This window comes from Trichechus manatus, unplaced genomic scaffold (genome assembly GCF_000243295.1).
Source record: "Trichechus manatus latirostris isolate Lorelei unplaced genomic scaffold, TriManLat1.0 scaffold00010, whole genome shotgun sequence".
Classification (NCBI taxonomy): Eukaryota; Metazoa; Chordata; class Mammalia; order Sirenia; family Trichechidae; genus Trichechus; species Trichechus manatus.
This window is the reverse complement of record NW_004443946.1, coordinates 28,733,576-28,748,686: the sequence shown is the minus strand read 5'-3', so window position 1 is coordinate 28,748,686 and position 15,111 is coordinate 28,733,576. Positions and strand designations below refer to the sequence as shown.

At 41.1% G+C, this 15,111-nt stretch overlaps 1 protein-coding gene across 1 annotated transcript in view; it reads right to left on the bottom strand.

The window, feature by feature from the left end:
* Window positions 1–8,765: 8,765 nt before the first annotated feature.
* The window catches only part of TTLL5 (tubulin tyrosine ligase like 5), a 295,735-nt gene continuing 289,389 nt past the window's right edge, over window positions 8,766–15,111 (bottom strand). Inside the window, 2 exon segments of the mRNA XM_023726122.1 lie at window positions 8,766–10,546; window positions 13,860–13,942. Of these exon segments, the coding sequence (XP_023581890.1) occupies window positions 10,425–10,546; window positions 13,860–13,942 (205 nt within the window). The 3' untranslated portion in view covers window positions 8,766–10,424.

Below are 15,111 nucleotides of genomic sequence, written 5' to 3'. Positions count from 1 at the left end.
ATCCTGAGCAACTTCCCCCAAAAAGCACAAACGCAGCACATCTGATATTCTGTATACAATAAGGAGATTCATAGATCGAGTGAAGCCACAACCATGGGCCATAGCTCTTAGGTCAAACTACCTGCATAAGACAAGAACGCTTGAAAAACTCTTAAAAACTCTTGACCCCTTTGTTTTATAGTGATCGCTGACCTGAAGGTTATACTCTGCTTGTCAGACCTTCCTTCTCTGTTTTCTTATCTCCCTATCTCCACATCAAATGTCCTAGTCCTAGTTTTTCTAGCCCCAGAAACAAGGCTGCCTGCTGACTAACAGTCTTTGTTCCATTCACCCATCAGATCCTCATAAAAAATTTCATCTCTTTTCTCATTCTTGTAATTGTTTCTAGGAGAAAGCAGATGGAAACATGAGTAACGAATGGTCTCAGGACTACTTATACCTGCAACCAGTGATGGATTTCCCCAACAACAAAGACTGTTGTTTCCCCAACATTCCCCAAAAGAATGGATTTTCCCAACAACAAAGCAAAGATCAGATTTCTACGTTGAAGTATACTATTCATTTAGCCCAATACATCAAATTTGAATTATCTTGTTTTCCAGCCTTGATGTTCCCTTTTATTTTATTGTATGTGGTTTTATATTTTAAGACCCTCTCCAGGAGATGACAAGTCCATGCAGCACCTGCCTAGCCACAATTCCATCTGAATATCACTTAGCGGGGGCATCAACAATGTTTTCCAGGAGTCTTGTGTTATTGTTGTTGTTGGTTGCCATCAAGTTGATTCCTACCCATGGCAACCCCATGTGTGCAGAACAGAACTGCTCCATAGGGTTTTTTAAGGCTGTGACCTTTTGGAAGCAGACTGCCCGGCCTGTCTTCCGAGGCATCTCTGGGTGGATTTGGAACACCAACCTTTTGGCTAGCAGTTGAGTGCTTACCATGTACACTGCCCAGGGACTCTTGTAATCCAGGATTATTTAAGACTGGTATTAGTCTTAGAAATCTTTTTTATTGGTCTACAATGAAACAAGTTCAGAAATTGAAAGTAAGCGTTAAAAACTTTTATAGCAAATTGTCAGCAATTCTATGTCTGTTGAATCTAATAATAAATAAATTTGCACTTGTATGACAGATAACTTTTTTTTTGAGTTTGGTTTTTCTAGTAATTTATTTTTATTATAATTTACAAAAGTATTAGCCCATAAAGATTGGAAAGTAAAATCACCAGTCCTCCACCACACTGCTGCAGCTAGCTGAAAGTTTCCTGATTCTTTCCTTGATACTGTCAGTGATACAATGGAAACTTTATTCATGAATGCCTCTACAGAGGACTGGAGAGGACCCTGAGAGGACTAGAAGCCACTGAAACCTGAGTTTTAGCTCTGAATTTTTGCTGTAATGACTCATGGTACAGACGCCCCCTTCAGGAATGAAGGACATCTCCCCTTTCCCCCTCCCCTCAACTGCTGCCAGATGGCAGCCCTCAGCTCTTGTCCCTCTTTGGGAATTGCCACATTGCCCAAGGGCATGTCCTCTTTCCAGGCAGCCCATGTTCAATGATGGCTCAACATAGGATATAATAAAAGCTATATTCCAGCCCCCTCACCACAACTCACAACTCTGGAGGGCTATCCCAGTTTTATAGGTTCCTGTGGGGTCAACTGAGACCATCATTAAGACTGCATCAGAGCCCAGTTTCTCCCATTGTCCAATCTTGTTTTCTTTCCTTCCCTTTCAAAGGTGTTGATCTCAAGAGTACTCCTTAATAAAATTCCTGCACACTGATATCCATCTCAGAGTCTCCTTCCTAGGGAACCTAACTTTTGATATTATTTAACAATAATATGACCTCAAGGGTCATAATGGGAACTAATGAAATCATTTGCATTGAATGGTGACGCCATAGTAAGAAATACCATTTACTAAGTACCTACCATGTGCCAAACACGGTACTAGGAGCATTACATACACAACTTGAAATTTTCACATCAATCCTGCAAGATTGGTATTTTTATGCTTATTGTATGTATGAGGAAACTGAAGCTCAAAGAAGTTAACTAATTAGCCCACAGTTGCCAACTGGGAAGTGATGGTGCTCAGATAGGCCACTCTGACTTCAGAGCCTATATTCTTTCCATTTTGCATCCTGCAACTCTTATAAAAGTTAGGTACTGTTACTGATGATGACAAAGGCAATGCCATATGACACTGAACTTGAAGCAAGAATAAGTAGGGAAGGTAAGAGGTAAGGGTGGAGAGAACTTTTGTTTTGTCATTTGTTTATCTACAAATATAAACTATAGCATATTGCTCATTAGAACCACGATGATAAATTTTACACTACATTCAACACTAATTAGATCTCTAGTATTAAGAGTATGGTGTCCAGTTTCAGGCATTACACAATTTAAGAAGGAGACTAAAGAACTCGTGGCAAGTTCAGAAGAAAATAAAAAAGTTCTGTTGTCAAAAGTAAGATCTGATCTGTGTGATAAAGAGCTCTAATTAGTTGGTGTAGAGAAGAAAAAGCTGAAGGATAATGTTATTCCAATAAGCTAAACCTCATTTTAACTTTGTTCCCTTATAATGAGAGCCTCTTACTTCAGCAATCAAATTCCCTTGGATGTGGTCTAAAGCTGAACACTTTTATATTGAATTCTGCACAATAAGGTTATAAATGAATATCAAGGTTGTTATCTGAAGGGAGGTGACCAGTCATTTTTTATCTTATAGGAAGTAATTTTATAATAGTGTAAGAAATAGGTTAGAAAGAGTAGGTAATTTATAAGGAAAATTACTCTGATTTTGAAGATTGTTCATTAATAAAATGTATTATTTATGAAATCTTCATTAGAAGACTTCATCTTCTGAGGTCAGGTGCTTACTTGAATGTAGAAGAATAGAAGGAACAGATGATCATTTTCCAGAAAAATTTTATGCGTGTATGTATTCTCTTATTTAGGAACTATCTAAGGCATCAGATATTAGGACGTCAACTACTAACCAATCAATCATTCAAACCATTAACACTCACTAAATGCTTACAAGGTAATGAAGTATTTTGGGTATTGTTAGGGATGCAAGAAACATACAGAATGTAATCCTACTCTCAGAAGTTTATAGTTTTATAGAAGAGACGATTCACCAAAGAAGTAAGCAGTGATAAAAGACGACAAAATATAATATAGTACTAACTTTGTGATATAAAGTAAGTGCTTTAGGGATTTAAAAAATGGTAAAATAAATGTAATTATATGAGCAAGGATTACTGGAAGAGATAAAACTTAACTGACCTTTGAAGGATAGGAAGGATTTGCATATATGGACAGGTAATCTAGATGTCAGCAACAGAATAAACAAAGGCAGAAATATGAAATGCACTCATTCATTTAGTCAATCAGTGTTACTTAAGTCCCTCCTGTGGGCTGGGCACTGTACTAGGCCCTGGGGCTTGAGTTAAATTGGACTTGATCCTTGCCCTGAGGAATTACAATCTAGCAGGGAACAGTAAAATAATCCACAAAGACACTATAATGTAGTAAATACCATGGTAAAGGTAATCACAGAGTTCCAGGAGCACAGTCACAGGTGGGGGTGGGGCGGGGCTGGGAAGAAGAAAAGGAGTTAAGAACAAACAGGAATGAGCCATACTGGGGCAGAGAGGTGCAAAAGGCGAGGGATGGTTCCCAGTTAGAGGAAAATGTATAAGTATATAAACAGCGAACAAACATGCCATATGATGAGGTGAGAACACTGCTTAGCTTCCGCCTGCTTTCCAAACCATACAGATATCTTTTCAACTAGCAATATAGAAAACCAGATATCAGGGCATTTGCCTAAAGACACAACTAGCTCTCACCAAGCACTCAATTGAGAGAAGTTGTATTTAGGATTGTCTCAGATACATGCAATCCATCTAGTCCTCTAAATAATAACAAAGGGTACTTGGATTATGTTGGACCACAAAGAAACTTAGACGGTATTTGTTTTGCCCCTCATAAAACTGTCTACATGGAGTTTCACTGTAATGTTTTGCCTTCATGTAGTCATGCCAAAAAGACTCCATGTGAAATGCGTGCTGTGTTAGCTTGTTGAGGGCACTACTACTTCATTCAGTGTTCTCTATATTAAGTACGTGAAATAATTCCTATAAAGTAAGAGCTAAGAAAAAGCTTTATTTTCCTAAAGAGTGTTTCTTCCTTTTTGATAAGGAGAACTATATACTACACAAAATACCATGTTTCCCTTTTTGTCTCAGATGTTAAAAGACTCAGAAGCAAATTTAACTTCAATTACAAGTAATTTCATTTGGCCATATAGTTGAAAAATTTGAATTATCTTGTTTTCCAGCCTTGATGTTCCCTTTTATTTTATTGTATGTGGTTTTATATTTTAAGACCCTCTCCAGGAGATGACAAGTCCATGCAGCCCCTGCCTAGCCACAATTCCATCTGAAGGAAATGGCCAGAAATGCATAAGTTGGAAGCTTTGTGTCACATAATCATGCTATACTAGTTTCAGGCTGTCATCTGTCTTGAAGGCAGCAGCCTCCTACATTTAGGCCAGCCAAGGCCTGTGCAAGAGAGCTCTGCCCACCAGTGGCACTTCGCTGGATGCATGAATGGAAAACAGTCTGATTCTGTCTTTTGAAAGATGAGTACAACAAGCAGAGAGAGAAGTGATCACACAGAGAAAGGTCAAGTCATGGGTATGGCAGAGCTGTTAGCCTGGAGAACAACGGAAGCCAACTGATGAGGAGACAATAGGTGACTTGGTCATAGTGATTGCGGTGCAGTGAATTACTTAATACAGCCCTTCCAGTCACAGTCTTTGTAATTCCCACCAAATGACTAGGTAAGGACTATGCAAATGAGGTGCTTGTGGCCCACCAAAAGGATTGGATAGCTTGCTAATAATATAAATAAGGTGCATGGCACCCTTGTGGGGGTAGGATCATGCAAATAAGGTATATGGAAACCTAACAAAGGGATTGGTCAGTTTTGCCATCCTGCTAGGCTTAAAAGAGCAGTGAATCCCAGAGCTGGTGGGTGGGGACCTACTACCACCAAAATAGAAGAGATAGGAGTAGAGGGCACTCACTGGACTTGGGATCCCTGAGCTGAGACTTCCTAGACCCAGAAGACAGAGAGAGATTTTGAACACTGGAGATAGCAACAGACGGCGAGAAGCAGCAGCAGAGAAACGACGGCAGAAGAGGCAACAGAACTGGGAGACTGGCAGAAGACAGTGAGGGGCTTCCTGGCCCACAGAAAAAGGTGGTTACAGTGGGTGTGCCATTCATGGAGAGAGAGGTGAGCATTTTCGGGCAGGAGGCTTCCTGGTGAAGTGGAGTGTCTCTGGGCACTTGGCGGCGGAGAAAAGCTTACCGACCCTCAGAATGAGAGAGCTGAGTGCCTCCGGGCCAAGGCTTACTGGTGGAGTGGGGTGTCTCTGGACACTTATAGGCAAAGTTAAAAGAGCTTTGTAACTGAGCAGGACAGAGGCCCAGTGTCAGAGAGAGGAGTGCCTGTAGGCATGGCTAAGAAGAGGCTGGACTGACTGAAGAACTGTATCCTGAGCATTCTTGAACCTAAACTAACCTGTTACTTCCCTAATAAACCCTATAACCATGAGTATTGTCTATGAGTTCTGTGTGGCCATTGCAACAAATTATAGAACCCAGCAGAGAAGCAGAGAGTGCCATGGGAGGGATGGCTGGTGTCAGAATTGGTAAAAAGGTTGGAGGGTGGAGGCATGTCTGACCTCCACCTCATAGGAATCAGCTTTGGGCTGTTGATCTTGATTCTCCTTCCCCCTAGGGAAGTTAGAGGAGGTCAGATGCCGCCACCACGCCATTTTTACAGTGATGGACTAACAGAATTGCTGTTTAGCCACTAGATTTGCTAATTATCCCCTAAAATGCTGTAATTAAATAAAAGGGCTACTCTGGACAACTCAAATCATCTGCATAAAGATGCACCATGACAATTTATATTGGAGAACAGCAAAAAGTGTTAGACAAGGATGAATAAATATCAAATAGAATGCCCGAGAAGAGTCATATTTCTTTAAAAAGTATTACAGTTTCAGAAATACCAGATTCTAGTATCTAATTTAATAACTACAAACAATTCATCACTTAATAAAACTTGTAGCTCAGTCATAATAAATTAAAAAAATATTCGTCAAATTCCAAAATATCTTCATTTGGGTTTGTCTCGTGTTTTAATTTCCCTGAAAAGCAAATTAGAAGTGAATGGAAGGGGGAAAAAGGACACAAAAATCACTTTTAAGTTCAACAGGTATTAAAAAAAGAGTGATTCTTCCACCTAAACAACAAATAATACTACCATAGCAACTTCTGATGAGGTGACATTTTTCTTCACCTCATCATTTTAGAAGCAGGTTAGCTTCCTAACTTATATCCCATTTACTGGCCTTCCATACATGCTATGTTTTATCGATGTAGCTACAGGGACATTCTACACATTCAAGCTGTTACTCTCTGGTATCAGATACCTTGATAACCTGGATTCAGGTTTCAAGAGAAGAGTGCCCCTTGATATTTATGGTGCTAACTGAAAATAGTCGCATGTTTGAAAGGTGAGAACAAAAAAGTAAAAAAAGACTATCGTTTTACCAGTGATGTTCTTCATTCTGAGCAGTTAAGAGAACCTGATTCTTTACTTTTTCTTTTGCTTTATAATCATAATTTAAAAGAACAAAGGATGAATATCAATGCTAATCATGCCAACATGGCAACACACTTCAAGTCATCATTCTCCAAGCCCTGCAGTTACACACCTACACTCTTTGGGGCCCCATTCAAACTCTACAGATCAGGCAAGCAGAGTTGTAAATATTTCCATGTGCAAGGCTTGCTTTTTCCAAAGGCAGGCATGGCTTAGCATGCCATTTGTTTTCTTTCTTTAGAACTTTTAGGAGCAATTGTGTCCTGGGGATATAAAGATGGTAAAGCAAAGGTAAGTGGCTATACAACAAGCATCCCACTGAAACTAGCAGCAAGATGTGTTGGTTTACAGGATGGAAAACCACAGAACAAAGATTGATAACCTGTAGTGATAAATACAAAGATGTACAGAGTAAGGCAAAGATATAGTGGTTACTTGCCCAGTTCAAAACCACAAGAATAGACAGGATATTCTTCCACTCAAAGTGACTGGATATTACTATGACAGCACAACTCTGCTATAAGGTGCAGTGGTAGGTACAGTTCTGACAGCCCGGGTTGCCAGGCATTTTTTCTAGAAGGTGTGTGTGCTTCTGTAATGTAAGTGTAATTTGAGAAAGCCGCCACTGCACTCCCCTTGTCTCTTTATAACAAAGTAGTAATTGTTAACAATCGAAGAATCATCACTCCTCCTTTGGGACTTTGCCAGCTCAAGAAGAGACAATATTAATTTTCAGATGTTATCTTTCTAAGTAGCTCATTTCAAAAATAGAGTTTCTTAAAGCAAATGAACCCCCTATGGGTGGGTTCTTAGAAGTAATTTCTCTTCTCCTTCCCCCAAACTGAAAGCCAGGATGTCTCTTCCCCCAATTCCAACCAGGTGGTTCAACTATACTTGAGTTTTGTTTCCAAATGTAGAAATAGTTACTAAATGAAATGAGAGAGAGGCCTCAGGACAGGAAAGCATGAAATTTCAATGGCTGACAGCCAGGCTATTTTGCCATGCTGAAGGATCCACATCCTTCTTGTGTGGCTACTGCCAGATTTAGGTGAGCAAAACACATACTGTTAAAGCATCACCTGTGTAATACAGTCTATAATGAAGTAAGTGCAGTGAGCAGCTGCTTAGAACTGCTCCCAGAACTTAGAGCTGCTTAGAACAATTAAATGACCGAAACCTAATTGATCCAGATTTTTTCTGGTTCCTTATATTACAAATTAAAAATACTATTTTTCCTATTGATGTTTGTATTTAAATGGGACACTTGTGACCCAGGGTAGCATCTAGGCTTTAGTCACCTCCTAAACTCCTTCCATTCTTTAATAAGGACAATTGGTGTTTTCTCCATCTTACATAAAAGGCTATGTAAACACACTTCAAGTCCTCTAATCTAACCTGACTGTCTCCCTATATATGAAGAGATTCTAGGGCTGTCACAGCTGCTGATGACACTGGTTTGTGGTTTTGGTTGAAGGCAGGGCTTCCAACTGATTCGAACAGGCTCAGTCATGGCTGATGAAGTGAAATTGGAACAGATCCAAATTTTTAAAATTTGGGTGAAGTGGAATGATAACTGGAATGGGAAAAATTACAGGTTGAAGCCTTGGAATGAGAGACTTGGAAGAGGTGCAGTGAGCCTTTTCAGGAGCCTGATGGGGGAGACTGGATTAATGCTGGGACTGTGGAGAGTGACACACATTCAAAGTGGCAAGGTTGGCTACCATTTTTGAGCAGGGCGGTGTTGTTTCCGACTCTGCCAGTCAAGAGATTTGGTTGCTATGCAATGTGTATGCTGCCCTTGTTTCCTAAGAGGGAGATTAAGTTTCTAGCAGGGCTTCGACCCATAATATTTACCGTTCCAGTTATCATTCTGCTTCATCCACATTTTAAAAATTCAGGTCCGTCCAAGTCTCACTTCATTGGCCATGACTGAATGGGGCAGAACTGGTTCAAAGCCCTGGTTGAAGGGACCACTGCCCAAGCAGTGATTCTGTCTACACTGCATTCACAACAAGAAGAAATCAAACATTCAGCTGATGGGCTGTGGACTCTGAGGTTCTGCCTCCTCACTTTGTAAACTACCTAATTCTCCAGCTCAAGGAAAGGCAGCCCCTGCCATCTACCACATGCCTGGTTGGTGGGCCTCGTCTGGAGCTTCCCAGCAGTTATGCTGTGCCATGGGAGGCTGGACTTCTGAGGCTCTCTGACCCATTCCGTTTTCTGAGTTCATACATAACTGGCATCTGGCCTCATCACCTCAGCTAATTACAAAGCACAGCATCACCCGTCCCTAGCCTACGTACAACTCAGTAGGGCTGTGTTTGCAACAGAGATTTAAATATTGAGCAATGGGCTCTTTCCCAAAGTTTCTTTACTGAGGATCCTATTTTGCCATGTAATGTTCAGTGTGGAATGCAAGGGACACTAATGAAATAGGTTCATGGAAAGTGATATTACAACCGTGGCAGGTCCAAGTCTCACAGTCCTGGAAACGGATGGACATTAGTACTTCTTGGCAGGCCATCAGTTTGGTTTGGAGCTTGATGTCACATTCATTCGTCTGGCTGCCAGTCTCCTGAAGGAAATATTGACCTTCTCGCTTTAGTTTTCTATTTTCTACTAGTTGTTCACTGGACAGGCTGCTTAGTATCAGAATTAAAGGACCATTGACTAAGTATTGCCAATAGAACACTGGCTGTATGCAGTTTCTCTGGCACATTTTGGTAGATGACCAAGCCATGGATTTGGTGTTCCCTTCTCTCTTCTTATGCCTTTCTGGAAAGAGCTTAGATGGGCTGAGGAAGGATATTTGAAGTATACTGATCCAATGTAAATGAATCCTGTGGTGGGTAAATAATTTTCCTCTCTCCTTTGCTCTCCTGGGGTATTCTGATGAATAATGCTTCTCAAATAAGTTTATAAATATTCCCCTAGAGGTAAGAAGAGTATTAAGCTCATAGCAGGTGTGCTTTAGTGTGGAGGGCAGAGCAAAGAGGAAGGAAATTCTCAAAGCCTTGAGGTTTCATAGAATTATCTGGAAAGTTTTGAATGCCACAGCTTGCAACAAAATGCTTGTGAAGTATGTATACAGCCTCACAAGATCAAGGCAGGCCATTTCCTCAGTGTATCAGCTTTTATTGGATGCGTGGTTGGATGGGGTTTATAGCTTGTTTTACTGCCAATTACAGCATATTTATTTTTAAAAACTCAACAAAAAGCATAATTAATCCATCAACTTCACCAAAAGAAAAATTTTTTTTGTTCCCTACCTGCCTCTCATTATCTGAAAGTCCAGTTCACAAACTACTTACCTAGACTAAGAGACTTCTTCAATAAATATTCAATCTTTTTGAAGGCTACTGCAACTTGACCTTTAAATATAATGCTTTCCAGTATAGTGTTACAATGTACTTGTGATAACTCAATCATGGGTCTAGTTTTTCTTTGATTTCCCTCAAAGTTCCCATATTTTTAAACAAAAGTCTCTAATAATAGTAGGGAAATTTCTTACTGCTACAGTGCCACCTACTGGTAGGACCTTCAGAAGCAGGCTAGTTGCACTCAGCTTTGACCTACAGAGTTTTGGAGATTCTTTCTGAGCTTTGGTTTTATTAAGTTCCAACTTCATTGTTATTTTGATTACTTTTCTTGATAGCTATTAAGGCTATTGCTGCAGCATAAAGTTGGCAAGTAATAAAGAAAAGATATGCTCGTATTCTTACTGTTACCTTAAATTGGCCCTGACTTCACCGACTTTGATTTTCTCTGTCCTATAACTGTAGCAAGGGCTCCAGATTGTGTGGGCAAGGGTTTTGATCTGGCGAAAATAACTTGGGGAGCTTCCAAAGGTCCTGAAAAATGGAAAAAAAAAAAAAAAAAATCCCTGCTTAACACTATATTTAATCTTGGCCAAAAGGACAAGAGGTAGAACCTAAAACTAGGTTAAGAGGATATTCTTTCTCCCAGGTGCTGCCACCCTCACTTTCTGCCAAACACCAAGTCTATGCTCTCTCTCTTGCTTTCTAACAGGGTAAGAGTGGGTAAGCCACTCAAATTCTTACCCCTCCAGCCCCAGGGAGAGAAGAATGTTTTGGGAAGAGCAAAGGGCATAGGAATTCCACTAGGGCAAGTGTCTCAACAGTTTTATTTATTTTTTATTTTCAATCAGTTATACTCCAGATCCACCCAGGAGCTCCAACAACTATATAATGCACGGTGAAAAGAACAAGGGTCTGGTAGTGGAAAATAGGTCATTCTGCTGAGAACTGCCAGGCAAACAATTGCACTGTAATGTTAAAGTGACTTCTAGATCCTCAAGGTTTAAGCTCCACTGGGTTTACTTCATACTGATGTAAGTTTCTTTTCCTTGTTGTCTCTCTGAGAGACAATGAAGTGGGCAGGCAGAGTCACACTGCTGTCCCCATCCCTATACAAAGAGCACCAATGCTGAAATGCATTTTACCCAGGGCCTGAAACAATAAACATTTGATAAGTCATTGCTTCTCATTTCTTTTAATGAAGTCCATCATTAAATTTTCAAAAGGTGGTAAGGTCCCTTCCACCAACTACAGACCAATAAAAGCTTAAAAAAAGGGTGGGGGGTGGGTGGGCGGGGCTTGGGTTCTAAGACAGTTGAAAGACTTAGGCAGAAGCTAAGGGTAGCCTGTTGTGGGCTTCTGACTCCCACAATAATGGTAGTTTACACAATCAAATAAGCACGAGAGAAATGTCAGTTATCTAATTTGTTGCTCCCTGCTATTTTAGTTCACCATCACTTCAGAACTCAAGAACACCGTGGTAATAAAGAAGAAAGGCCAATGGCATTGGCTTTGAGCCAAAGGCCTCCACCCTAGCCTCCTTCTCAAATTTCCAAATTTGCTGACTCTCTGTCTTCCCTTCCATAGCAAATTCAGAATATAGAGCCTGAGGTAAGGAAGTCAAGGAAAAGTAACATTCATGGAGCATTCATTTCTAGGCACTCCACTAGGAACTTTCACATTCATGGTCTCTTTTAACACTCACAATAAAACGGATGCCACCAACCCACCATCAGCGGGAATGGATTCGGTTGTTCTTCAGTAGTGCCCTGGCCTAAACCACTCACTATTGCATTTAGACTTCTGGAGGAACAAAGGCACACAACTTCAGGGCCTGGCTGGCCAGACTTAAGGGAAGGGTTAAGGGGTCAGGGAGCAGACTTTTGCTGTTCTCATGGACTAATTACTGTCATATTCAACCAGCTGAATTAACTGGACCCAACGGGCGAAATACCTTTCAGTTCAGGGATTCCTGTCTAAGCATAAACTTCCTAAGTCCCAGCGAGATGGGTAAACCTTTCAGCTTATTATGGGGGCTCTTCCTTCCTGTGGGTTTAAATAAAAAGGATGCTACTCACAACCTAACCTTCTCCTTTTTATAGGACACCTTTCTGAATCCCTGGAATAACTCCTTTAACTCTACTTAGAATACAGGAAAACACATGATTTGCAGCTGAAACACTGGAGTGAAAGGTAGTTAGTTACTTACTAGTTGTGTAAATAACTATAACAGGATTAGTTACTATATTACACTGCTAAGGTAAAATGTTTATTTTTAACTATAGAAAGTGCCTGAACCTTCCTATGTCACGTTCATCAGTTTTTCTTTAACTAAGGATCAGGAATACCAGGAAAGTCACAGAGAAGAAACAAATTCAAGGGAGTTTGGAGGCCCAGATTCGTTTTGTGACAATGACAGTAAATAACATGCTACCTAAACAAGATGAGAAGAATAATCTCCTTGTTACCTTAAGGGAGAAACGGGAAAAGATGTAGATAATAGAAGCCAGAAAGAAGCATGACTTCTCCTTGCTCTGTGGTTTTATGTTGGTATCAAATTCAGGACGACTGACTCTTCACCAACAGCCAGTAAATATTAATTCATAGTCAAGATGCAAGCAAGCTGTAACCCCGAAGACAATGAGAAGCAGTGGCAGGAGAGACCCCGCAGCAGAGACCTAGCATCAGGAGATGGTGTGGTGGGCCTCCCAGCACACAGAGAGAGAGGGGGAGAGGCCTAGGGCCAGGGAGAGGCATGCCTGTGAGCACAGCTGGGAAGAGGATGTCCTGATGGAAGAACTGTATCCTGATCCTGAATCGTAACTGTTACTGCCCTAATAAACCTCATAATCCTGAGTATGGTCTGTGGGTTTTGTGTGGCCATTGCAATGAATTATCAAACCCAGCAGAGAAGTAGAGTGCTGTGTAGGGGAGGGTTGGTGTTAGAATTAGTAAAAACGGCAGTGAGGAGGATTGTCTGGCCTCCACCTCATGAGTCAGCCTTGTGCTGTTGATCTTGGTTCTCCTTCCCCCTTATGGGGTTGGAGGAGGTCAAACACTGCCCCCAAGAAGTTTTTACACCCACCCTGGAGCACATTCCCTCTTGACTATTCTATCTCCTGGAGTCTGTAAGTTCCCTGGCAGTGGGAACTGTCTTTTTCACCCTGTAGGTACCTCAGTGCCCAGCATGCTCCTTTCTCCATAGTAGGAGCTCAATAATAAATGTTTGTTAACTTAAATCAGAGTGACTTTCTTCCAACTTTCTGATTACTGATTGGTGTATTTTATGAACTATTAACTCATAGTCAACTATCCCTGGACATTGCCAAACTTCTATGTAGGTACCTGAACTGTGAGGCGTTAGGCCCTCAGTAACTACCTGTTGAAAAACCATGAAGTTAGCATGAAAGGACTTAGGTCAAAGACCTAAGCTTGTGCTCTGTATCCATGGTCACCTCCCACAAGCCCCTCAACTTCCTGAGTGTCAGTTTTCTCATCTGGGGGACAAGAAGATCCACCTCACAGGGCTGCTGTGAGGATTGAGATACTACATAAACAGTGAAACACCAGTCAAATAGAGGATATTCTTATGAAATGCTGCAAATCTGGTAGCACTCTACAGCATTCTATCAGACTGGGAAATTCATCTACCCCAAACTAGTTTCAGAAAATCATACTATCCTAACCTGTCAATATCATTTTAAAGAATGTAAGAAAAATGCCCATTTGCCAATTTTAAAAGCCTGGATACTTCGTTCTTTGAACTGGAACTCTCTTCTGAGGCAGAAGAGAGAATGTGCCAAGCCCAGGCCCAGGGCCCTCCCTGCTGTCCCTGGTGCCCACTAACCTGTGGAGCTGGTGATGGGCACAAAGGCTGCAGAGTTTAGACCGCTCTGGAGTCCATTCAACTGCCCTTCTGCAGAGGAGCCTCTGAAACACAAAGAAGCATGGTTAGACCTGAAGGTGGCAAGATGGGGTCAAATACATGCCCTCCAATGGCTTCACATCATGTTCCTGGTGTCCCCTCTCATGTGGCTCCTTCCTTTGCTTCTTCAAGAGTCAGTGCAAATGTCACCTTATGAGAAAGGGCTACTCTTACCAACCTATCCCCTTATTCTGAAGTGTTTCATATTCTGAATTTATTGTCTATCTCTGCCCACTGGAATGTAGCTTCAAAAAAGCATGAGCTTTGATCACTGCAATGTCTTCAGTACCTAGAACTGTGTCTGGCACATGACACAGACTCAGTAAATATCTGTTTGTTGAAGAAACCAAGTTCTTAGTATTGACTTAGAAAATGTATCTACTTTTTTTTTTTTTTTGCCATCCTCACTTTTTTTTAAATTGTGCTTTAAGTGAAACTTTACAGCTCAAGTTAGCTTCTCATACAAAAATTTACATATACATCGTTTTTTAAAATTTTTTCCCATACAAAAATTTATACATACACTGTTATGTGACACTAACCGCTCTCCCCATACTGTGACAGCACACTCCTCCTTTCCACCCGATTCCCCGTGTCCATTCAACCAGCTCCTAACCCTCTCTACCTTCCCATCTCACCTCTGGTCAGAAGCTGCCCGTTTAGTCTCTTGTATCTACTTGACCTAAGAGGCACACTCCTCACGAGTATCACTTTATGTCCCACAGTCCAGTCCAATCCCTGTTGGAAGAGTTAGCCTCGGAAATTGTTTTAGTTCTGGGCTGATAGAGAATCCAGGGGCCATGCTTTCCAGGGTTCCTCCAGTCTCAGTCAGACCATTAAGTCTGGTCTTCTCACTAGAATGAGTTCTGCACCCCACTTTTCTCCTGTTCTGTCAGGGACTCTCTGTTGTCTTCCCTGTTGGGGCGGTCATTGGTGATAGCTGGGCACCATTTAGTTCTTCTGTTCTTAGGCTGATGGAGTTTCTGGTTTATGTGGTCCTTTCTATCTCTTGGGCGAATATTTTCCTTGTCTTTAGTGTTCTTCATTCTCCTTTGCTCCAGGTGGGTTGGGACAAACTGATGCATCTTAGACGGCCACTCACTAGCTTTTAAGACCCCAGATGCCACTCACCAAAGTGGGATGCAGAACATTTTCTTAATAAACTTTGTTATGC